This window comes from Diorhabda sublineata, chromosome 1 (genome assembly GCF_026230105.1).
Source record: "Diorhabda sublineata isolate icDioSubl1.1 chromosome 1, icDioSubl1.1, whole genome shotgun sequence".
NCBI classification, from domain to species: domain Eukaryota; kingdom Metazoa; phylum Arthropoda; class Insecta; order Coleoptera; family Chrysomelidae; genus Diorhabda; species Diorhabda sublineata.
The window spans coordinates 1,108,475-1,135,419 of NC_079474.1; the positions used below are offsets into that span (position 1 = coordinate 1,108,475).

The 26,945-nt window shown below is 32.5% G+C and overlaps 1 protein-coding gene across 1 annotated transcript in view; it reads left to right on the forward strand.

Annotated features, from left to right (window-relative positions):
- The first annotated feature begins 1,496 nt into the window (after positions 1–1,496).
- LOC130449103 (paired box protein Pax-6-like) overlaps positions 1,497–26,945 on the forward strand; it is a 38,796-nt gene continuing 13,347 nt past the window's right edge. The window contains exons 1-2 of the mRNA XM_056786781.1: positions 1,497–1,695; positions 2,913–3,152. Of these exons, the coding sequence (XP_056642759.1) occupies positions 1,497–1,695; positions 2,913–3,152 (439 nt within the window). The remainder of the gene's footprint in view (positions 1,696–2,912; positions 3,153–26,945) is intronic.

Here is a 26,945-nt window from a genome sequence, read left to right on the forward strand (position 1 = left end):
GGAGGTGGATTCGAATGATAATACGGCTCCTGCAGGACCATGGTCTTAAACCCCAAGAGAAAACTCCTCTTCAGCTGCTAACAACAGCATCCGCGGATCCAACTCAAGTTATCGGATAATTCTTCCGTTATATTTAACAAAAAAAGCGAAAAGAATAAAAAAATTACGAAATATACCCTTAAAACCTGGAAAGAATAGTTTTTTTTAAGGTTGGAGCTTTTTTTTCATCTTCCAACCCCTTTTGGTCGTTTTTTCTTTTACCACCCCCAAGTAGTGTCATCAAAAATCAATCACCACAACCGCAGATCTGCAAAATGGCGGCTGTGTTTATTAAATTCGAAAAAACTAGTCAATAATCAAAACGAAGATTTGTAAGGGAGAAAAGACTATTTGGAAGTTGAAATACTGCACCGAACTTATATAATTTGTTTTATTTTTCATCCCTGAATGCATTAAAATAGAAAAAACCGGGTGGTTCAATTAAAAATTTGATATTTATGAAGTTGAACTTTGAACACTTTTTACACACTCCCTGTATAAAATAAAAAAAATTTCAACATAGATTCAAATACGTCCGACTTTGATAAAAGTAATCGAATAGAAATAATTTTCATATTTTCAAGGGTATCCTCGTAAAAAAATAATTTATAAGGGTCAAATTATTTACAAAAAAATTAATAACTCAAAAAATACGCATTTTTCGAAAAAAGTTTTCAGACAAAAGTTCACTAAAATTTCACGTAGATTTCAAAACTGCATTAATATATAGGGTGTTCTATTTAAAATAACAAAGTTATAATCAATTTCCGGTAGAACCGGAAGTCGGCCATCTTTAAAAATATTCTATTTAAAAAGACCGTATCCGAAAACTCAAACGTAGAAATTTTCATGATTCTACTATAAGTATCTTGCCATATATACGGATAGTTTTAATTCGTCGTGGGACACCCTGTATACAAAGTCATTGTTAAACAGCAACATGATTCTTCTAGTCGTCAATATGACATCCTGTATATATATATATATATATATATATATATATATAAAGTCCCAAATCTAGTCTCATTTATTTCAACCTTAATTGCTGCGATAAGAATTCTTCCCGAAGTACAAAAAAAAAAGAAGAAAATAACCTCTGTATCTGTTGTCATTTATAAATAAAACACCTCCATGTAGACAGTAGGTATCTCGTACATATAGAAGCCGAATACGTCAATAAATCCATATCATTTATCAGTTATCTATTAGGCATTCATCTCTGTCTTACACGACTATTCCAATCGATATTCCGTCTCTGTTTCGTGCTCGAGTGGGTTGAGCACCGTTGGGTAAAGCCTGCCTATCACATGCATACAATAGCCAACCGTAATGAAGGTAGTAGCGTTAGCAACCTGTAAAAGTAGTTGGTTAGTCATTCTTTGTCGTGGTCGCGTACCGTGAGCTTCATCAACGTTTTCGAAATTATATGGAACGTGAATGTAGTGGCTATATGTAAAATGTTGATTTCGAACGGAAGTGGATTAAGTGCGGCAGGAAACGATTTTTCTAGTGTGGCAGCCCTGTCGGGGTGTTGTCCCGTTCCCGTCACTCCCGCGGCACGATCGGCGATTGTTAATTGGAAAATGGACGCCGTCGGATTGTCTAATTCGGGTGCTAATGTCTTACCGCCGACGGCCATTTCGATTTCACCCACAGGTTCGACATATTCATTCAAATATTAAATTATTTTAATAATTTATCATTCAATATTCGAATAAACGATCGTATTATTTATTAATTATTGCGTATAAATGTAGATGAACATTTTTTTATTGCATATATACGAGGGTTATCAAAAATGATAAATTTATGCAAGTATGCGCGTTCTAAACGATTAATTGAGGTGTAAAATTGATCAAAACATTAAATTTCGATTAATATCTTCACAACTATTCGACTTTTGATCTTCTTTTGTGGAATTTAATGAATTTTTGTATCGTATACACACCCAGTTTTGGAAAAAACATATTTTTCGTAGTTTTTCACCTGATTCGATTAGTTTTACGAGAATATATCGTTTCATTGATGGATTTCGTCATAATTTCGTCAATTAATTTGAATAGTATACAAAAAATACTCCTCGAAATGATTTTTAGGGTTTTCGAGGTTATTTAAGTAGTTTCCGCGGTGGATTTTTTTCAATCAACTACCGACATCTCTAATTCACGTCTGGTACTTCTGGAACCATGGAAAAATGATAAGCAATTATATAAATTGTAAAAAATGGCGTGTAGAATATAAAACAGAGCCGCCGGAGTTGAACTTATATGGCGATACAATTTGTCATGATATGTTTTTATAATTGTTTCGCTTTTTCTACTGTCCAAATGGACCTAATTATATAACAATTATTTATCGAGAGATTTACAGGTTTAACGAGTTCGATTGCCGTATCGGCATCCTCGATTCGACGCAGTATAAATATTAATTATTATAAACATTGCTCGAGTTTCTTGAATCGATTCCGAACAAAAAAAAATATATAAAAAGCTTCAAATTATGGTAAAACTACTTTCGTTAATAATACTACGATTTAAAATTGTAAAAAAATCGATTAAACGATAGAAAATAATCGATTATTCGACGAAAAGACATTTGACAACTTCAGTTGTCATATTTGGAACCTCTTGTATTTTGGACGTGGTATATATCTCAAAATGCTTTAACGGCTCTATCTCTATAATTTTGTATTGTAAACTCGCTTGATTTTGAGTATTTGTTGGAGATATTGCGATGAAAATTCAATTAGAATGTTTGTATTGATGGGAATGATTTAAAATTTGGAATTTAATCGAAAATGCGGTTCGAGTAGAGATGCGAATGTCCTTGTTGGATTTATACTGAATTTTTAAGTATTTGATGTTTGTTTTCAGTTTCTTCGTCAACTGTTATACCTAGTCAAGTGTCTGTAGCGTCTTCGGTTTCGATGCCTACTTCGCTAGGTCCTGCTGCTCTTCGAGAATTATACGGAAGCACGGCTACAACTCCAGGACATCCTCTGGCTTCCTTAGTGTCTCAACAGAGGTTCCTGGAGTTGTCTAGGTTTGGACTTAGGCATTACGACTTGGCTCAACACATGCTGACTCAACAAGGGGCAGTGACAAAATTATTAGGTGAGTGAGGCGATATCTCAGAAATGGTGGGCTCTATTGAAAAAAGTAATGGAAGAAATTTTGTAGAAAATTTTATAATCTACAAGTTTTATTTGAAAATTTTTTTGATTTAATTGAATGTTTTTGAAAAAAAATTAAAAAAACCGCGTATTTTGTGTAATTTATTTTGGTAGCCGATATCTCAGAAACGGTGAGTTGTTTTAATAAAAGTTATTGAACAAATTTTGTAGAAAATTTTATAATCTACAACTTTTATTTGAAAATTTTTTTGATTTAGTTGAATATTTTTGAAAAAAAACTAAAAAAACCGCGTATTTTGTGTAATTTATTTTGGTTTTCATTTCGAAGCCGATATCTCAGAAACGGTGGACTGTATTAAAAAAGTGTTCGAACAAATTTTGTGAAAAACTTTATAATCTATAAATTTTATTTGAGGATTCTTTCGATTTAAATGAATGTTTTTGGAAAAAATATAAAAAACCGCGTATTTTGTGTAATTTATTTTGGTTTTCATTTCTATTCCGTTATCTCAGAAACGGTGAGTTGTATTGAAAAAAGTGATAAGACAAACTTTGTAGAAAATTGTATAATCTACAATTTTTATTTGAAGATTTTTTCGATTTAACAAACTGTTTTTGGAAAAAATCTCAAAAACTGCGTATTTTATAGTAATTTATTTTGATTTTCATTTCGAAGCCGATATCTCAGAAACGGTGAGTTGTATTAAAAAAAGTGATTGAACAAATTTTGTAGAAAATTTTATAATCTACAACTTTTATTTGAGAATTTTTTCGATTCAAGTGAATGTTTTTGGAAAAAATCTAAAAAACTGCGTATTTAGTATTAATTTATTTTGGTTTTCATTCTAATCCTATATCTCAGAAACGGTGGACTGTATTAAAAAAGTATTTCAACAAATTTTGTGGAAAATTTTATAATCTACAATTTTTATTTGAAGATTTTTTCGATTTAACAAACTGTTTTTGGAAAAAATCTCAAAAACTGCGTATTTTATAGTAATTTATTTTGATTTTCATTTCGAAGCCGATATCTCAGAAACGGTGAGTTGTACTAAAAAAATTGATTGAACAAATTTTGTAGAAAATTTTATAATCTACAACTTTTATTTGAAAATTTTTTCGATTTAAGTGAATGTTTTTGGAAAAAATCTAAAAAACTGCGTATTTAGTATTAATTTATTTTGGTTTTCATTCTAATCCTATATCTCAGAAACGGTGGACTGTATTAAAAAAGTATTTTAACAAATTTTGTGGAAAACTTTATAATCTACAATTTTTATTTGAAGATTTTTTTGATTTAATTGATTGTTTTTGAAAAAAATTTAAAAAACCGCGTATTTTGTGTAATTTATTTTGATTTCCATTTCTAAGCCGATATCTCAGAAACGATGAGTTGTATTGAAAAAAGTAGTGAGACAAATTTTGTAGAAAATTCTATAGTCTGCAATTTTTATTTGAATATTTTTTCGATTTAACTGAATGTTCTTGGAAAAAAATTAAAAAACTGCGTATTTTGTAGTAATTTATTTTGGTTTTCATTTCTAAGCCGATATCTCAGAAACGGTGAGTTGTATTGAAAAAAGTGATAAAACAAACTTTGTAGAAAATTTTATAATCTACAATTTTTATTTGAAGATTTTCTCGATTTAACTGACTGTTTTTGGAAAAAATCCAATTCATTTTGTAGTAATTTATTTTGATTTTAATTTCTAAGTAGATATCTCAGAAACGGTGAGTTGTATTGAAAAAAGTAGTGAGACGAATTTTGTAGAAAATTTTATAATCTACAATTTTTATTTGAAAATATTTTCGATTTAACCGAATGTTTTTGGAAAAAATCTAAAAAACCGCGTATTTAGTAGTAATATATTTTGATTTTCATTTCTAAGCCGATATCTCAGAAACGGTGAGTTGTATTAAAAAAAGTGGTGAGACAAATTTTGTAGAAAATTTTATAGTCTACAATTTTTATTTGAAAATTTTTTCGATTTAACCGAATGTTCTTGGAAAAAAATTAAAAAACTGCGTATTTTGTAGTAATTTATTTTGGTTTTCATTTCTAAGCCGATATCTCAGAAACGGTGAGTTGTATTGAAAAAAGTGATAAAACAAACTTTGTAGAAAATTTTATAATCTACAATTTTTATTTGAAGATTTTTTCGATTTAACTGACTGTTTTTGGAAAAAATCCAATTCATTTTGTAGTAATTTATTTTGATTTTAATTTCTAAGTAGATATCTCAGAAACGGTGAGTTGTATTGAAAAAAGTAGTGAGACAAATTTTGTAGAAAATTTTATAATCTACAATTTTTATTTGAAAATATTTTCGATTTAACCGAATGTTTTTGGAAAAAATCTAAAAAACCGCGTATTTAGTAGTAATATATTTTGATTTTCATTTCTAAGCCGATATCTCAGAAACGGTGAGTTGTATTAAAAAAAGTGATGAGACAAATTTTGTAGAAAATTTTATAGTCTACAATTTTTATTTGAAAATTTTTTCGATTTAACCGAATGTTCTTGGAAAAAAATTAAAAAACTGCGTATTTTGTAGTAATTTATTTTGGTTTTTATTTCTAAGCCGATATCTCAGAAACGGTGAGTTGTATTGAAAAAAGTGATAAAACAAACTTTGTAGAAAATTTTATAATCTACAATTTTTATTTGAAGATTTTTTCGATTTAACTGACTGTTCTTGGAAAAAATCCAATTCATTTTGTAGTAATTTATTTTGATTTTAATTTCTAAGTAGATATCTCAGAAACGGTGAGTTGTATTGAAAAAAGTAGTGAGACAAATTTTGTAGAAAATTTTATAATCTACAATTTTTATTTGAAAATATTTTCGATTTAACCGAATGTTTTTGGAAAAAATCTAAAAAACCGCGTATTTAGTAGTAATATATTTTGATTTTCATTTCTAAGCCGATATCTCAGAAACGGTGAGTTGTATTAAAAAAAGTGATGAGACAAATTTTGTAGAAAATTTTATAGTCTACAATTTTTATTTGAAAATTTTTTCGATTTAACCGAATGTTCTTGGAAAAAAATTAAAAAACTGCGTATTTTGTAGTAATTTATTTTGGTTTTCATTTCTAAGCCGATATCTCAGAAACGGTGAGTTGTATTGAAAAAAGTGATAAAACAAACTTTGTAGAAAATTTTATAATCTACAATTTTTATTTGAAGATTTTCTCGATTTAACTGACTGTTTTTGGAAAAAATCCAATTCATTTTGTAGTAATTTATTTTGATTTTAATTTCTAAGTAGATATCTCAGAAACGGTGAGTTGTATTGAAAAAAGTAGTGAGACAAATTTTGTAGAAAATTTTATAATCTACAATTTTTATTTGAAAATATTTTCGATTTAACCGAATGTTCTTGGAAAAAAATTAAAAAACTGCGTATTTTGTAGTAATTTATTTTGATTTTCATTTCTAAGCCGATATCTCAGAAACGGTGAGTTGTATTGAACAACGTGATAAGACAAACTTTGTAGAAAATTTTATAGTCTACAATTTTTATTTGAAAATTTTTTCGATTTAATTGAATATTTTTGGAAAAAATCTAAAAAACCGCATATTTTATAGTAATTTATTTTGATTTTCATTTCGAAGCCGATATCTCAGAAACGGAAGGCAATATAAAAAAAAGGGATTGAACAAATTTTTTAGAAAATCTTATAGTCTACAACTTTCGATTGAAAATTTTTTCGATTTAACAAACTGTTTTTGAAAAAAATTTAAAAAACTGATTATTTTGTAATAATTTATTTTCAATACCCACGGTATAGGTGGGAAATGTCGATCGAACCAATTAATTATCACTTTGATATGAATAATTCTCCATGTTTTAATGGTAGTTATTAAAAAATCGATGGTTATCGAGGAGCACCCGTAAAAAACGAAGATCTTAATCGAGTTCTTCGATATACAATTAAAACCTATAACAAATCTTTGGATTACATTCAAATCCTATCATTTATTAAGAATTAAAGTCATAAATTTCGATATAACCGGATCGTATAAATCGTGTGGTCGCTTTTCACCAACAATTAACTTTGAATTTATGGTCTGGCGTTTTTGCCCTTTGGACAACAAAACCCGGCGTTTTGGTGATATTTTAGCCACTACTTATTGCTTCCCGAATGATTTTTATCTTTTTTTTTCTTTGAGCGGCAAGATGCCTTCGCTTATGCTGATTTTCCCTACACCCGTCTACGTGTGCTCTCTTCTATGATTACTTTATAAAATGCGTTTGTTTATTATCATTTTTTGATATACTTACTTCGGTCAGATACGGTTTTACGATACACTCTGTCAGATATGTCCGATTGCTGATTTTTTCGATATAACTCACTCAGATGCGTTCGTTTATAATGATTTTTGATAATACTCAGTCAGATGCGTTCGTTTGTGATAATTTTTCGATATATATCGGTCAGATGCATTCGTTTTCGATTATTCTTTAATCGATTACGGTCAAAAGCGTTCGTTTATAATGATTTTCGATATAATTCGGTCAGATGCGTTCGTTTTCGATGATTTTCGAATCGATTACGGTGAGAAGCGTTCGTTTATAATGATTTTCGATATAATTCTGTCAGATACGTTCGTTTATGATGATTTATCGATATATATATCGCTCAGATGCGTTCGTTTTCGATGATTTTTTAATTGATTACCGTCAAAAGCTTTCGTTTATAATGATTTTCGTTATAATTCGGTTAAATGCGTTCGTTTATGATGATTTATCGATATATATCGCTCAGATGCGTTCGTTTTCGATTATTTTTTAATCGATTACCGTCAAAAGCGTTCGTTTATAATGATTTCCGATATAATTCTGTCAGGTGCGTTCATTTATGATGATTTTTCGATATCACTCACTCAGATGCGTTAGTTTATGTTGATTTCTTAGTATAATTCGGCCAGATTCATTCGTTTTCGATGATTTTTTAATCGATTATGGTCAGAAGCGTTCGTTTATAATGATTTTTTATATAATTAAGTCAGATGCGTTCGTTTATGCTGATTTCTTAGTATAATTCGGTCAGATTCACTCGTTTTTAATGATTTTTCAATCAATTGAGATCAGAAGCGTTCATTTATAATGATTTTTAATATAATTCTCTCAGATGCGTTCGTTTATACTAATTTTCCATCTAATTCACTGAGATACGTTCGTTTATACTGATTTTTCTATTTAGTTCTGTCAGATGCGTTCGTTTATACAGATTTTTTAATCTAATGCTCTTAGATACGTTCGCTGTAACTAGTTTTGATCATTTTCGGCACTACGCGTTCGTTTATGTTAATTATTTCCACTGTTTCTATGAGATACGTTCGTTTATATGAAATTTTATAACAACCTTCGATGCGTTCGCTCATTTGCTCTTTAAAACAATTTTGGATTGACGTTGAACGTTGTAATTTCTATGGAAACTCAATTTCACTTTTTTCCATATGAATATTTCGTTTATGTAGAGCTATTTGAAGGCTACATCGATTTAAGCTGTCAATGATCGATGATATCGTGTATATAATTGTTAAACACATTTCAGTTGTCAAAAATATCTAGCACGTCACTAAATATTAACCTCACAGTTATCTATCTACATTAAATAACCATAATTAGAATAATTTACATAATTTTCATTAAAAAAAAATACGATTTTCATGCACCATGAACTAATAACATTGGATATTTCTGCTTGATCCCTGTCATTATGATAGACGTTCGTAAAATTATCCCAATCAGTTCGAATATTAGCTATTGCGTGTACACCATAACCGTTTATTTGACTTTACTAGCAAGCAGCACCGTTAATCGATCATATTTTCATCAATCGAAATAATGACGAAATAATCGAACTAAAATGCGTTCGTTTGTTATGAATTTTTGATATAATTCGGTCGGATGCGTTCGTTCTCGATGATTTTCGAATCGATTACGGTGAGATGCGTTTGTTTTCGATGACTTTTCAATCAGTTACGGTCAGAAGCGTTCGTTTATAATGATTTTCGATATAATTCAGTCAAATGCGTTAGTTTGTGATAATTTTTCGATATATATTGGTCGGACGCATTCGTTTTTGATGATTTTTTAATCGATTACGATCAGAAGCGTTCGTTTATAATGATTTTCGATATAATTCGGTCAGATGCATTCGTTCTCGATGATTTTCGAATCGATTACGGTCAGAAGCGTTCGTTTATAATGGTTTTTAATATAATTCAATCAGAAGCGTTCGTTTATGATAATTTTTCGATATTTTTGGGTCAGATGCATTCGTTTTCGATGATTTTTTAATCGATTACGGTCAGAAGCGTTCGTTTATAATGATTTTCGATATAATTCGGTCAGATGCGTTGGTTTTCGATGATTTTCGAATCGATTATGCTCAGAAGCGTTCGTTTATAATGATTTTTAATATAATTCAATCAGAAGCGTTCGTTTATGATAATTTTTCGATATTTTTGGGTCAGATGCATTCGTTTTCGATGATTTTTTAATCGATTACGGTCAGAAGCGTTCGTTTATAATGATTTTCGATATAATTCGGTCAGATGCATTCGTTCTCGATGATTTTCGAATCGATTACGGTCAGAAGCGTTCGTTTATAATGGTTTTTAATATAATTCAATCAGAAGCGTTCGTTTATGATAATTTTTCGATATTTTTGGGTCAGATGCATTCGTTTTCGATGATTTTTTAATCGATTACGGTCAGAAGCGTTCGTTTATAATGATTTTCGATATAATTCGGTCAGATGCGTTCGTTTTCGATGATTTTCGAATCGATTACGGTCAGAAGCGTTCGTTTATAATGGTTTTTAATATAATTCAATCAGAAGCGTTCGTTTATGATAATTTTTCGATATTTTTGGGTCAGATGCATTCGTTTTCGATGATTTTTTAATCGATTACGGTCAGAAGCGTTCGTTTATAATGATTTTCGATATAATTCGGTCAGATGCGTTGGTTTTCGATGATTTTCGAATCGATTATGCTCAGAAGCGTTCGTTTATAATGATTTTTAATATAATTCAATCAGAAGCGTTCGTTTATGATAATTTTTCGATATTTTTGGGTCAGATGCATTCGTTTTCGATGATTTTTTAATCGATTACGGTCAGAAGCGTTCGTTTATAATGATTTTCGATATAATTCGGTCAGATGCATTCGTTCTCGATGATTTTCGAATCGATTACGGTCAGAAGCGTTCGTTTATAATGGTTTTTAATATAATTCAATCAGAAGCGTTCGTTTATGATAATTTTTCGATATTTTTGGGTCAGATGCATTCGTTTTCGATGATTTTTTAATCGATTACGGTCAGAAGCGTTCGTTTATAATGATTTTCGATATAATTCGGTCAGATGCGTTCGTTTTCGATGATTTTCGAATCGATTATGCTCAGAAGCGTTCGTTTATAATGGTTTTTAATATAATTCAATCAGAAGCGTTCGTTTATGATAATTTTTCGATATTTTTGGGTCAGATGCATTCGTTTTCGATGATTTTTTAATCGATTACGATCAGAAGCGTTCGTTTATAATGATTTTCGATATAATTCGGTCAGATGCGTTCGTTTTCGATGATTTTCGAATCGATTATGCTCAGAAGCGTTCGTTTATAATGATTTTTAATATAATTCAATCAGAAGCGTTCGTTTATGATAATTTTTCGATATTTTTGGGTCAGATGCATTCGTTTTCGATGATTTTTTAATCGATTACGGTCAGAAGCGTTCGTTTATAATGATTTTCGATATAATTCGGTCAGATGCATTCGTTCTCGATGATTTTCGAATCGATTACGGTCAGAAGCGTTCGTTTATAATGATTTTTAATATAATTCAATCAGAAGCGTTCGTTTATGATAATTTTTCGATATAATTCGGTCAGATGCATTCGTTCTCGATGATTTTCGAATCGATTACGGTCAGAAGCGTTCGTTTATAATGTATTTTGTTATAATTCCCTCAGAAGCGTTCGTTTATGATAATTTTTCGATATTTTTTGGTCAGATGCATTCGTTTTCGATGATTTTTTAATCGATTACGATCAGAACTGTTGGTTTATAATGATTTTCGATATAATTCGGTCGGATGCATTCGTTCTCGATGATTTTCGAATCGATTACGGTCAGAAGCGTTCGTTTATAATGTATTTTGTTATAATTCCCTCAGAAGCGTTCGTTTATGATAATTTTTCGATATTTTTTGGTCAGATGCATTCGTTTTCGATGATTTTTTAATCGATTACGGTCAGAAGCGTTCGTTTATAATGATTTTTGATATAATTCGGTCAAATGCGTTCGTTTATAATAATTTTTCGATATATATCGGTCGGACGCATTCGTTTTCGATGATTTTTTAATCGATTACGATCAGAACTGTTCGTTTATAATGATTTTCGATATAATTCGGTCAGATGTATTCGTTCTCGATGATTTTCGAATCGATTACGGTCAGAAGCGTTCGTTTATAATGTATTTTGTTATAATTCCCTCAGAAGCGTTCGTTTATGATAATTTTTCGATATTTTTTGGTCAGATGCATTCGTTTTCGATGATTTTTTAATCGATTACGATCAGAAGCGTTCGTTTATAATGATTTTTGATATAATTCGGTCAGAAGCGTTCGTTTATAATGATTTTCGATATAATTCAGTTAAATGCGTTCGTTTATGATAATTTTTCAATATATATCGGTCAGATGCATCCTTTTATGATGGTATTCTGAATTTGATGAAAAATTTCTGTCAGACACGTTCGATTTTGCTGATTTATTCAATTATTCGTATGAGGTAAGTTCGTTTTTGCCTCACTTCAGTTGAGCTTCGTTTGAATTCTGTCATTATAAAAGACGTTCGTAAAATAATTACAATCAAATCGAAAATTAGCTATTGCGTGTACACCTTAACCGTTTATTTGACTTTACCGGTAAGCAACACCGTTAATCGATCATATTTCCATCAAGCTCCTATTCCTATATCAAAATAACGACAAAATAATCAAACTAAGTAAATAAATATCGATTCCCGCATACACTATGATCATCGATATCACCATCATCTCGAACGCTTCAGGGTTCGAGCCACAACAATCTTTCCCTCCCATCATCGAACAAAGCAAATAACAGAATCAAACAGAGCAATTAGTTGTTGGTACACAACACTAAGACAATTAAACATCGAATAATAGGCAGTTGGAATACTGCAATTCTCGTTGTTCGAAAACGGAAATTATTACGTTGTTTAGATCGGTAGCACCGCGTCAATTACAAAATGTCGGCATTCAATGCAGATTTTCCGTCGCTACCGTATTGAAATTGTAGCATCGCACCGTGTCGGTAATGCAGGGATCTACATTATATTTCTTGTATCATAGATAAACTGTTTTCGTAGAGGTTTCGCCGGATAAATACGAACGAATCTCTTGTTGCGATATAGTCGAACTCCCTGGTATAATACGAAGCGAGTTTAACGGCACCGAACGTTTCGGATGCTTCAGATAACGAATCGAAAGTATGCAAAACACCTCTTACTGTTTAAATGGTAGGAAAAGATCGTTGGTGTGATCCTGTATGAAATATTACAAATAATAATAGAGAATTAATCGTATTTACTCGCTTGTTTTCATCTTCCGTTGTTTGTTCTGAGCCAGACCATGACACGGACCTACAGATACCGATCATTACCGTAAATGTTCTCGCGACAGGGCCGGACCAAAAACGATTTAGATCTATTTTGTTTTTATTTGGTTTATTAGTAGTTCGTTTGAATTATTTTTTTTTTTAAATATTTTGGTGAGAAGCGTTCATTTGTGGTGGTACTATCAATCTAATTCGGCCGAATGCGTTCGGTTTTTGACAGATGCGTTCATTTGTGTCGTTTCCTCCATCTGATTGGGTTAGTTACGTTAGTTTGAGCTTAGGTGATGTGCGTTCGTTTATGCTGTTTTCCTTACACTTACAATGACAGTTTCGTTGGTCAGATGCGTTCTTTTGAACGTATTCAATGAAACGCGTTCTTTATAATGATTCTCTTATGAACATTTGTCAGATGCGTTCCTTTATATTTCTTGTTTGAGAGTTTTTGTCAAATGCGTTCGTTTGTGGTGATTTTATCCATATAATTCAATCAGATATGTTGATTCGAGCTTATTTGACCAAGTAAGAGGATGTGCGTTCGTTCATGTTGCTTTTTTTACACATACAATGACAGTTCAGATGTCAGATGCGTTCTTTTGACGTATTCAATGAAACGCGTTCTTTATAATGATTCTCTTTTGAACATTTGTCAGATGCGTTCCTTTATATTTCTTGTTTGAGAGTTTTTGTCAAATGCGTTCGTTTGTGGTGATTTTATCCATATAATTCAATCAGATACGTTGATTCGAGCTTATTTGACCAAGTAAGAGGATGTGCGTTCGTTCATGTTGCTTTTTTTACACATACAATGACAGTTCAGATGTCAGATGCGTTCTTTTGAACGTATTCAATGAAACGCGTTCTTTATAATGATTCTCTTTTGAACATTTGTCAGATGCGTTCCTTTATATTTCTTGTTTGAGAGTTTTTGTCAAATGCGTTCGTTTGTGGTGATTTTATCCATATAATTCAATCAGATATGTTGATTCGAGCTTATTTGACCAAGTAAGAGGATGTGCGTTCGTTCATGTTGCTTTTTTTACACATACAATGACAGTTCAGATGTCAGATGCGTTCTTTTGACGTATTCAATGAAACGCGTTCTTTATAATGATTCTCTTTTGAACATTTGTCAGATGCGTTCCTTTATATTTCTTGTTTGAGAGTTTTTGTCAAATGCGTTCGTTTGTGGTGATTTTATCCATATAATTCAATCAGATATGTTGATTCGAGCTTATTTGACCAAGTAAGAGGATGTGCGTTCGTTCATGTTGCTTTTTTTACACATACAATGACAGTTCAGATGTCAGATGCGTTCTTTTGAACGTATTCAATGAAACGCGTTCTTTATAATGATTCTCTTTTGAACATTTGTCAGATGCGTTCCTTTATATTTCTTGTTTGAGAGTTTTTGTCAAATGCGTTCGTTTGTGGTGATTTTATCCATATAATTCAATCAGATATGTTGATTCGAGCTTATTTGACCAAGTAAGAGGATGTGCGTTCGTTCATGTTGCTTTTTTTACACATACAATGACGGTTTAGATGTCAGATGCGTTCTTTTGAACATATTCAATGAGATGCGTTCGTTTATGTTGCTTTTTTTACACATACAATGACGGTTTAAATGTCAGATGCGTTCTTTTGAACATATTCAATGAGATGCGTTCGTTTATGTTGCTTTTTTTACACATACAATGACGGTTTAAATGTCAGATGCGTTCTTTTGAACATATTCAATGAGATGCGTTCGTTTATGTTGCTTTTTTTACACGTACAATGATGGTTTAGATGTCAGATGCATTTTTTTGAACTTATTCAATGAAACGCGTTCTTTATAATGATTCTCTTATGAACATTTGTCAGATGCGTTGCTTTATATTTCTTGTTTGAGAAATTTTGTCAAATGCGTTCGTTTGTGCTGATTTTATCCAAATAATTTAGTCAGATACGTTGATTTCAGCTTATTTCACTGACTACGAGGATGTGCGTTCGTTTATGTTGCTTTCCTTACACTTACAATGACAGTTCAGATGTCAGATGCGTTCCATTGACCATATTCAATGAGATGCGTTCGTTTATGTTGCTTTTTTTACACATAAAATGACAATTTAGATGTCAGATGCGTTTTTTGAACGTATGTGTTCGTTTATGCTGATTTTCCCAGATATATTGTGACAGATTCCTTGATTAGGTGCGTTCTTTTGAACATATTCCATGAAAGGCGTTTGTTTATCATAATTTCCTTTTAAAAACTTCTCGTGTACGTTTTGTTGTATAACTTTAAATATAAACTAACTAAAGCGGTTTTAAAATGACAATTTCACGATTTAGTCATATTTTTCAAAATTTTTATCAATATAAACAAGTTTTTATTGAAATAATGGATCGAGATTGGATGTGTGACGGTCATGGGGTGGCCCGAGGACATAATTGAGTCCGTCCATTATGTTCTTCGTTGCGTTTTGGTGGTTTGAATTAAAATATTTGAAAGTACGGTCACATGAACCCAAATTGAGTTACATTAAAAGAATTGTCCAATCTGTAGGTGCACAACCAGCTTAGTTGCGTGTTCGGTATGTTGGCATGCAATCCGAAGACCAGTGCCGTCAGGAGAATTTTTTTTTACTAAAAGAACCCTGTATCGAGGAAAGTACGGATCATTTGTTTCCAAATCACAAAGCTCCTAGTGATAAAAAATTAACCATCAAAGTAAATGCATGAATAATTATACATATTAAATACATCAGTGTTCATTTACGATAATTTTTGACAGATGCGTTCGTTTGTGCTGTTTTTTCTATCAAATTGGGTCAGTTGCGTTAGTTTGAGCTTCGGTGATGTACGTTCGTTTATGTTATTTTCCATATAGTGACAGTCAGATGCGTTCTTTTGAATATATTGATAGATAGATGATGAAGTGCGTTCTTTTGTATTAGTTTTAGACACTTTTTGTGATATACGTTCGTTTGCGCTGAATTTTTTGTTATAATTCTGTTAAATACATTCGCTCGAGCTCATATTTGATCACTTTCAGTGATACGCGTTCATTTATACAGAAATTCCGGTACTTATGTTCATTTACGATAATTTTTGACAGATGCGTTCGTTTGTGCTGTTTTTTCTATCAAATTGGGTCAGTTGCGTTAGTTTGAGCTTCGGTGATGTACGTTCGTTTATGTTATTTTCCATATAGTGACAGTCAGATGCGTTCTTTTAAATATATTGATAGATGGATGATGAAGTGCGTTCTTTTGTATTAGTTTTAGACACTTTTTGTGATATACGTTCGTTTGCGCTGAATTTTTTGTTATAATTCTGTTAAATACGTTTTCTTGAGCTCATATTTGATCACTTTCAGTGATACGCGTTCATTTATACAGAAATTCCGGTACTTATGTTCATTTACGATAATTTTTGACAGATGCGTTCGTTTGTGTTGTTTTTTATATCAAATTGGATCAGTTGCGTTAGTTTAAACTTCGGTGATGTACGTTCGTTTATATTGATTTTTATATTATGACAGTCAGATGCGTTCTTTTGAATATATTGATAGATAGATGATGAAGTGCGTTCTTTTGTATTAGTTTTAGACACTTTTTGTGATATACGTTCGTTTGTGCTGAATTTTTTGTTATAATTCTGTTAAATACATTCGCTCGAGCTCATATTTGATCACTTTCAGTGATACACGTTTATTTATACAAAAATTGCGGTAAAAATATTCATTTACGATAATTTTTGACAGATGCGTTCGTTTGTGTTGTTTTTTATATCAAATTGGATCAGTTGCGTTAGTTTAAACTTCGGTGATGTACGTTCGTTTATATTGATTTTTATATTATGACAGTCAGATGCGTTCTTTTGAATATATTGATAGATAGATGATGAAGTGCGTTCTTTTGTATTAGTTTTAGACACTTTTTGTGATATACGTTCGTTTGTGCTGAATTTTTTGTTATAATTCTGTTAAATACATTCGCTCGAGCTCATATTTGATCACTTTCAGTGATACGCGTTTATTCATACAAAAATTGCGGTAAAAATATTCATTTACGATTATTTTTGACAGATGCGTTCGTTTGTGTTGTTTTTTATATCAAATTGGATCAGTTGCGTTAGTTTAAACTTCGGTGATGTACGTTCGTTTATATTGATTTTTATATTATGACAGTCAGATGCGTTCTTTTGAATATATTGATAGATAGATGATGAAGTGTGTTCTTTTTTATTAGTTTTATACACTTTCTGTGATATACGTTCGTTTGTGCTGAATTTTTTGTTATAATTCTGTTAAATACATTCGCTCGAGCTCATATTTGATCACTTTCAGTGATACGCGTTTATTCATACAAAAATTGCGGTAAAAATATTCATTTACGATAATTTTTGACAGATGCGTTCGTTTGTGCTGTTTTTTCTATCAAATTGGGTCAGTTGCGTTAGTTTGAGCTTCGGTGATGTACGTTCGTTTATGTTATTTTCCATATAGTGACAGTCAGATGCGTTCTTTTGAATATATTGATAGATAGATGATGAAGTGCGTTCTTTTGTATTAGTTTTAGACACTTTTTGTGATATACGTTCGTTTGCGCTGAATTTTTTGTTATCATTCTGTTAAATACGTTCTCTTGAGCACATATTTGATCATTTTCAGTGATACGCGTCCATTCATACAGAAATTGCGGTAAAAATATTCATTTACGATAATTTTTGACAGATGCGTTCGTTTGTGCTGTTTTTTCTATCAAATTGGGTCAGTTACGTTAGTTTGCGTTTCAGTTATGTACGTTCGTTTATATTGATTTTTATATTATGACAGTTAGATGCGTTCTTTTGAATAAATCGATAGACAGTTGATCTAATCTGTTAATTTTGATCTAATTAGATTAAATACGTTCGTTCGAGTTAATTTTCGACACCTTTTGTGATATACGTTCGTTGGTGCTGAATTTTTTGATATAATTCTGTTAGATACGTTCTCTTGAGCTCATATTTGATCACTTTCAGTGATACGCGTTCATTTATACAGAAATTCCGGTACTTATGTTCATTTACGATAATTTTTGACAAATGCGTTCGTTTGTGTTGTTTTTTCTATGTAATTGGATCAGTTGCGTTAGTTTGAGCTTCGGCGATGTACGTTCGTTTATGTTATTTTCCATATAGTGACAGTCAGATGCGTTCTTTTGAATATATTGATAGATAGATGATGAAGTGCGTTCTTTTGTATTAGTTTTAGACACTTTTTGTGATATACGTTCGTTTGCGCTGAATTTTTTGTTATCATTCTGTTAAATACGTTCTCTTGAGCACATATTTGATCATTTTCAGTGATACGCGTCCATTCATACAGAAATTGCGGTAAAAATATTCATTTACGATAATTTTTGACAGATGCGTTCGTTTGTGCTGTTTTTTCTATCAAATTGGGTCAGTTGCGTTAGTTTGCGTTTCAGTTATGTACGTTCGTTTATATTGATTTATATATTATGACAGTTAGATACGTTCTTTTGAATAAATCGATAAACAGATGTTAAACTATCTAATTTGTTATTATTCATACCGATAAACTTGACCTAAAAGTTCAAGCGTCTTATTCTATTCGTTTTTTTTATAAAACAAAATTTTATTCGTTCATTTATGGTTATAAAACAAAGTTTATTACATTCTATCAGTCGATACCTTTCCCTATATAATTTGTCTTTTATACCGAAGCGCAAATAAACATATGTCATTGATGCATTGTTCGTTTTTCCATGGAACACAAACAGATGATGAAATAAATATAAAAGTCTTGTCACGACATCACTTAAACAAAAATTAAACGATATTATATATTGTGGTCTTCAATAAAAGGGTAATTTTTCATTGAAACAACTTTCCAAAGTTTTATAAACGAAATTTCAGTCAATTAATGTATCAAATTCCTTATCGTAGCTCAAATTTTCGAATTTATCGCATAATTATCATTATATTTTTCACCGAGAGTAGAAAGACGATAATTTTCGTGCTTTCTGGTTGTTAAGTTGATATCAAGGCGAATCGGTTGTTTGTTTACGATGTAGACCAAATTATTTGGTCTTTACTTCGTTTTTGATATCAAAATTGTCTTTTACTTTCTGAGTAGCCCTCGTATTGATAGGATTGTGAGAGATCGTTCGTATCTGTTCGGAAGGTTTCTGTGATTTAAAATTCAGAACACATTTTCGAACGCGAGCGCTACGAAATTCTACAAAAACTCGTGTCATTAAAATTGTCATCGGCTCTGATAATTATAAAAATTGATATGATTCAGCCACCTAAAATACTATGTGCAAACTTGGTTGTTGTTCAGTGTAAACAACATGGCGGATTTTAAATGACAGTTTTAAATTTAAGTCAAATTCATTTCCGATTTCACAGTTTCCTGAATTCACGATCATAGAATTGTTCATTTACAAAATTATCATCTATCTTGACAATTGACATTGACAGTAATGACACATTGGTAGAATTGAATTTATGTGGATTTATATGAATAATTCATGACTGTCAAATGTCAATTTGGATGTAATTTTCATATTATTTGTTTCATTGTTGTTTACACCATAGACAAATGACGGGAAGTTATCACAAAATACACTAGTGGGCAAAAAAATCGACTCGAGTCGTAGGCCCGCCGTTTATAGTTTATAGCAAAAAATCTACATCTTTGATTCTTTTTTTGATTTCAGTATCTCAAAGATATTAATCTTAGCTTTATAATGAATGATCTATGTGGTACCTGCAGTATGTGAATGGGCATTTTCCCGCATTAGCCCCATGCTCTACCGCTAGTTTTGATAAAAACCAACCAGGCTTTCGCTTCAATTGATTCCAATGGCATTTGGACCCACAAAACATCCAAGAACCTCCTCCAAAAGCCTAGTTTCTTGAATGTAAAACTTCGCGAATCTTTCTCCAAGTCCAGGTTAATTTAAGGCCAGTAGACAGTCTTTTTGTTTCAAGGTTTATTGCTAAAACCAACCAGGTTTTCGCTTCAATTGATTCCAATGGTATTTGGACCTACAAAACATCCAAGAACCTCCTCCAAAAACCTAGTTTCTTGAATGTAAAACTTCGCGAATCTTTCTTCAAGTCCAGGTTAATTTAAGGCCAGTAGACAGTCTTTTTGGTTCAAGGTTTATTGCTAAAACCAACCAGGTTTTCGCTTCAATTGATTCCAATGGTATTTGGACCCACAAAACATCCAAGAACCTCCTCCAAAAGCCTAGTTTCTTGAATGTAAAACTTCGCGAATCTTTCTCCAAGTCCAGGTTAATTTAAGGCCAGTAGACAGTCTTTTTGTTTCAAGGTTTATTGCTAAAACCAACCAGGTTTTCGCTTCAATTGATTCCAATGGTATTTGGACCCACAAAACATCCAAGAACCTCCTCCAAAAGCCTAGTTTCTTGAATGTAAAACTTCGCGAATCTGTCTCCAAGTCCAGGTTAATTTAAGGCCAGTAGACAGTCTTTTTGGTTCAAGGTTTATTGCTAAAACCAAACAGGTTTTCGCTTCAATTGATTCCAATGGCATTTGGACCCACAAAACATCCAAGAACCTCCTCCAAAAGCCTAGTTTCTTGAATGTAAAACTTCGCGAATCTTTCTCTAAGTCCAGGTTAATTTAAGGCCAGTAGACAGTCTTTTTGGTTCAAGGTTTATTGCTAAAACCAAACAGGTTTTCGCTTCAATTGATTCCAATGGCATTTGGACCCACAAAACATCCAAGAACCTCCTCCAAAAGCCTAGTTTCTTGAATGTAAAACTTCGCGAATCTTTCTTCAAGTCCAGGTTAATTTAAGGCCAGTAGACAGTCTTTTTGGTTCAAGGTTTATTGCTAAAACCAACCAGGTTTTCGCTTCAATTGATTCCAATGGTATTTGGACCCACAAAACATCCAAGAACCTCCTCCAAAAGCCTAGTTTCTTGAATGTAAAACTTCGCGAATCTTTCTCCAAGTCCAGGTTAATTTAAGGCCAGTAGACAGTCTTTTTGTTTCAAGGTTTATTGCTAAAACCAACCAGGTTTTCGCTTCAATTGATTCCAATGGTATTTGGACCCACAAAACATCCAAGAACCTCCTCCAAAAGCCTAGTTTCTTGAATGTAAAACTTCGCGAATCTGTCTCCAAGTCCAGGTTAATTTAAGGCCAGTAGACAGTCTTTTTGGTTCAAGGTTTATTGCTAAAACCAAACAGGTTTTCGCTTCAATTGATTCCAATGGCATTTGGACCCACAAAACATCCAAGAACCTCCTCCAAAAGCCTAGTTTCTTGAATGTAAAACTTCGCGAATCTTTCTCTAAGTCCAGGTTAATTTAAGGCCAGTAGACAGTCTTTTTGGTTCAAGGTTTATTGCTAAAACCAAACAGGTTTTCGCTTCAATTGATTCCAATGGCATTTGGACCCACAAAACATCCAAGAACCTCCTCCAAAAGCCTAGTTTCTTGAATGTAAAACTTCGCGAATCTTTCTCTAAGTCCAGGTTAATTTAAGGCCAGTAGACAGTCTTTTTGGTTCAAGGTTTATTGCTAAAACCAAACAGGTTTTCGCTTCAATTGATTCCAATGGCATTTGGACCCACAAAACATCCAAGAACCTCTTCCAAAAGCCTAGTTTCTTCAATGTAAAACTTCGCGAATCTTTCTCCAAGTCCAGGTTAATTTAAGGCCAGTAGACAGTCTTTTTGTTTCAAGGTTTATTGCTAAAACCAACCAGGTTTTCGCTTCAATTGATTCCAATGGTATTTGGACCCACAAAACATCCAAGAACCTCCTCCAAAAGCCTAGTTTCTTGAATGTAAAACTTCGCGAATCTTTCTCTAAGTCCAGGTTAATTTAAGGCCAGTAGACAGTCTTTTTGGTTCAAGGTTTATTGCTAAAACCAACCAGGTTTTCGCTTCAATTGATTCCAATGGTATTTGGACCCACAAAACATCCAAGAACCTCCTCCAAAAGCCTAGTTTCTTGAATGTAAAACTTCGCGAATCTTTCTCCAAGTCCAGGTTAATTTAAGGCCAGTAGACAGTCTTTTTGTTTCAAGGTTTATTGCTAAAACCAACCAGGTTTTCGCTTCAATTGATTCCAATGGTATTTGGACCCACAAAACATCCAAGAACCTCCTCCAAAAGCCTAGTTTCTTCAATGTAAAACTTCGCGAATCTTTCTCCAAGTCCAGGTTAATTTAAGGCCAGTAGACAGTCTTTTTGGTTCAAGGTTTATTGCTAAAACCAACCAGGTTTTCGCTTCAATTGATTCCAATGGTATTTGGACCCACAAAACATCCAAGAACCTCCTCCAAAAGCCTAGTTTCTTGAATGTAAAACTTCGCGAATCTTTCTCTAAGTCCAGGTTAATTTAAGGCCAGTAGACAGTCTTTTTGGTTCAAGGTTTATTGCTAAAACCAAACAGGTTTTCGCTTCAATTGATTCCAATGGCATTTGGACCCACAAAACATCCAAGAACCTCTTCCAAAAGCCTAGTTTCTTCAATGTAAAACTTCGCGAATCTTTCTCCAAGTCCAGGTTAATTTAAGGCCAGTAGACAGTCTTTTTGTTTCAAGGTTTATTGCTAAAACCAACCAGGTTTTCGCTTCAATTGATTCCAATGGTATTTGGACCCACAAAACATCCAAGAACCTCCTCCAAAAGCCTAGTTTCTTCAATGTAAAACTTCGCGAATCTTTCTCCAAGTCCAGGTTAATTTAAGGCCAGTAGACAGTCTTTTTGGTTCAAGGTTTATTGCTAAAACCAACCAGGTTTTCGCTTCAATTGATTCCAATGGTATTTGGACCCACAAAACATCCAAGAACCTCCTCCAAAAGCCTAGTTTCTTGAATGTAAAACTTCGCGAATCTTTCTCTAAGTCCAGGTTAATTTAAGGCCAGTAGACAGTCTTTTTGGTTCAAGGTTTATTGCTAAAACCAAACAGGTTTTCGCTTCAATTGATTCCAATGGCATTTGGACCCACAAAACATCCAAGAACCTCCTCCAAAAGCCTAGTTTCTTGAATGTAAAACTTCGCGAATCTTTCTCTAAGTCCAGGTTAATTTAAGGCCAGTAGACAGTCTTTTTGGTTCAAGGTTTATTGCTAAAACCAAACAGGTTTTCGCTTCAATTGATTCCAATGGCATTTGGACCCACAAAACATCCAAGAACCTCTTCCAAAAGCCTAGTTTCTTCAATGTAAAACTTCGCGAATCTTTCTCCAAGTCCAGGTTAATTTAAGGCCAGTAGACAGTCTTTTTGTTTCAAGGTTTATTGCTAAAACCAACCAGGTTTTCGCTTCAATTGATTCCAATGGTATTTGGACCCACAAAACATCCAAGAACCTCCTCCAAAAGCCTAGTTTCTTGAATGTAAAACTTCGCGAATCTTTCTCTAAGTCCAGGTTAATTTAAGGCCAGTAGACAGTCTTTTTGGTTCAAGGTTTATTGCTAAAACCAACCAGGTTTTCGCTTCAATTGATTCCAATGGTATTTGGACCCACAAAACATCCAAGAACCTCCTCCAAAAGCCTAGTTTCTTGAATGTAAAACTTCGCGAATCTTTCTCCAAGTCCAGGTTAATTTAAGGCCAGTAGACAGTCTTTTTGTTTCAAGGTTTATTGCTAAAACCAACCAGGTTTTCGCTTCAATTGATTCCAATGGTATTTGGACCCACAAAACATCCAAGAACCTCCTCCAAAAGCCTAGTTTCTTCAATGTAAAACTTCGCGAATCTTTCTCCAAGTCCAGGTTAATTTAAGGCCAGTAGACAGTCTTTTTGTTTCAAGGTTTATTGCTAAAACCAACCAGGTTTTCGCTTCAATTGATTCCAATGGTATTTGGACCCACAAAACATCCAAGAACCTCCTCCAAAAGCCTAGTTTCTTCAATGTAAAACTTCGCGAATCTTTCTCCAAGTCCAGGTTAATTTAAGGCCAGTAGACAGTCTTTTTGTTTCAAGGTTTATTGCTAAAACCAACCAGGTTTTCGCTTCAATTGATTCCAATGGTATTCGGACCCACAAAACATCCAAGAACCTCCTCCAAAAGCCTAGTTTCTTCAATGTAAAACTTCGCGAATCTTTCTCCAAGTCCAGGTTAATTTAAGGCCAGTAGACAGTCTTTTTGGTTCAAGGTTTATTGCTAAAACCAACCAGGTTTTCGCTTCAATTGATTCCAATGGTATTTGGACCCACAAAACATCCAAGAACCTCCTCCAAAAGCCTAGTTTCTTGAATGTAAAACTTCGCGAATCTTTCTCTAAGTCCAGGTTAATTTAAGGCCAGTAGACAGTCTTTTTGGTTCAAGGTTTATTGCTAAAACCAACCAGGTTTTCGCTTCAATTGATTCCAATGGCATTTGGACCCACAAAACATCCAAGAACCTCTTCCAAAAGCCTAGTTTCTTGAATGTAAAACTTCGCGAATCTTTCTCTAAGTCCAGGTTAATTTAAGGCCAGTAGACAGTCTTTTTGTTTCAAGGTTTATTGCTAAAACCAACCAGGTTTTCGCTTCAATTGATTCCAATGGTATTTGGACCCACAAAACATCCAAGAACCTCCTCCAAAAGCCTAGTTTCTTCAATGTAAAACTGCGTGAATATTTCTCCAGGTTAATTTAAGGCCATAAGGTCGAAGGAACAATTTTTGACACATTATTCAACGGTAGATCAATGGAATCAAATGAAGGACCAAAACGTAAACATATAAGAGCGACTTCTACGTGACACTACGACAAAATAGGTGGCATATGACAGGACAATCTACGATTCTTCTTCTTCTAATCCAAAATGGTCACAAGTCATTAAAAATCGACGTATTTCGCCGTTATACTTTTCGATGGACATCGTATATAGCATCACGATATCTACATATATCTAAATCCAATATTTTGGTTACCAAAAATCGATTTCATAGTCGACGATCTATCTGGGAACATCCACTAAAAAGGATAAATTCAAGTAACAAACATATTCTAACGGCATTGTGTATTCGGTTCGATTCTTCACGCTTTTGAACAAATTTGTTATTAAATGATTCTCGTAAGTACGAGAAATCAATTACGAAAATTGATTCCGGTAAGTAGAGTCGAGAAATAAAAAAAAAAAAAACGTATCTAACCTCAAAGTTTCGATGCGTGTGGTCTCACAATTTGTAAATTCTTTATTAAGAGACAGAAAAAAATGACAAAATAAGTTCTCGGTGATCCGTATAGAAAAAATGGTTATTACTGAAGAAATATACAGGGTCGCATTCAATGCGAGTCGAATAATAACAAGAATAGATCGTTAAAAGAAGATTGAGGTTAGTGGCGGAGACTAGAAGATATGAAAGAAGAAGATGTCATGGAAAACACGTTTCCGCTTAATATGTCAATCGTCTGTTGACATTTTGACAGTTGCGGAAGAAAGAAAAATTGTAGATTTCTGTAATTTTATGATCTGCTATTTATAATGTAAACGTACAATGAAAATTCCGTTTCGAAAACCTTCCATTTAACATTTATATTGATAAACAATACCTAGTAGTAAGTTAAAAAGCTTCATTGGTAGGTAATAAAGTAACATACAGTAGATAATTATCGTGTGGAACTAAAAATTATACAATAGTGGTTTTAACGGCAAACGTGGTTAAATAAATAATTCCGATACGATAATTTCTGTTATTATTGTAGGCAGTCGGCCATTTTGTATATAACATGTTACGTAAAACTTGGTTGTGAGTAATAGAGAATCTAGTCTGCTCGAGCAATGATATTATACGACTATATGTGAGATGTGTACTCTAATAATTAACTATTGACATCGACTATTAAGAAAAAGACGTGACCGTACTGGCCCAGATGTTTTGAAATTGAAAAAATTCAATTATCGAATTATTGACAGATATGACAGTTGACACATTGTTGTCATTGTTATTTTCATTATTAATTGACGTAATTGGGATTTTGTGATTATTAGGATACAGGAGATACCAAAAAATGTATGGAATACTAGATTATGATGAAGAAATTGAATAGGACGAATATAAACGAAACAATTGTCATAAATCACTTCAAAATTGATAAGTAAAGACAAGAAATGATGAGAAATGTCGTGAGTTTGTTAAATAAGATCGACAAGCATCTGAAATGGATGAAATATTCGTAAAATTTCTAGGTTATGATGAAGAAATTGAATAGGACGAATATAAACGAAACAATCGTCATAAATCACTTCAAAACTTATGAGTAGAGACAAAAAATGAAGGAAAATGTCGTGAGTTTGTTCAAAAAGATCGACAAGCATCTGAAATGGATGAAATATTCGTAAAATTTCTAGGTTATGATGAAGAAATTGAATAGGACGAATATAAACGAAACAATCGTCATAAATCACCTCAAAATTGATAAGTAAAGACAAGAAATGATGAGAAATGTCGTGAGTTTGTTAAATAAGATCGACAAGCATCTGAAATGGATGAAATATTCGTAAAATTTCTAGGTTATGATGAAGAAATTGAATAGGACGAATATAAACGAAACAATCGTCATAAATCACTTCAAAATTGATAAGTAAAGACAAAAAATGATGAGAAATGTCGTGAATTTGTTAAATAAGATTGTCAAGCATCTGAAATGGATGAAATATTCGTAAAATTTCTAGGTTATGATGAAGAAATTGAATAGGACGAATATAAACGAAACAATCGTCATAAATCACCTCAAAATTGATAAGTAAAGACAAAAAATGATGAGAAATGTCGTGAATTTGTTAAATAAGATCGTCAAGCATCTGAAATGGATGAAATATTCGTAAAATTTCTAGGTTATGATGAAGAAATTGAATAGGACGAATATAAACGAAACAATCGTCATAAATCACCTCAAAATTGATAAGTAAAGACAAGAAATGATGAGAAATGTCGTGAGTTTGTTAAATAAGATCGACAAGCATCTGAAATGGATGAAATATTCGTAAAATTTCTAGGTTATGATGAAGAAATTGAATAGGACGAATATAAACGAAACAATCGTCATAAATCACCTCAAAATTGATAAGTAAAGACAAGAAATGATGAGAAATGTCGTGAGTTTGTTAAATAAGATCGACAAGCATCTGAAATGGATGA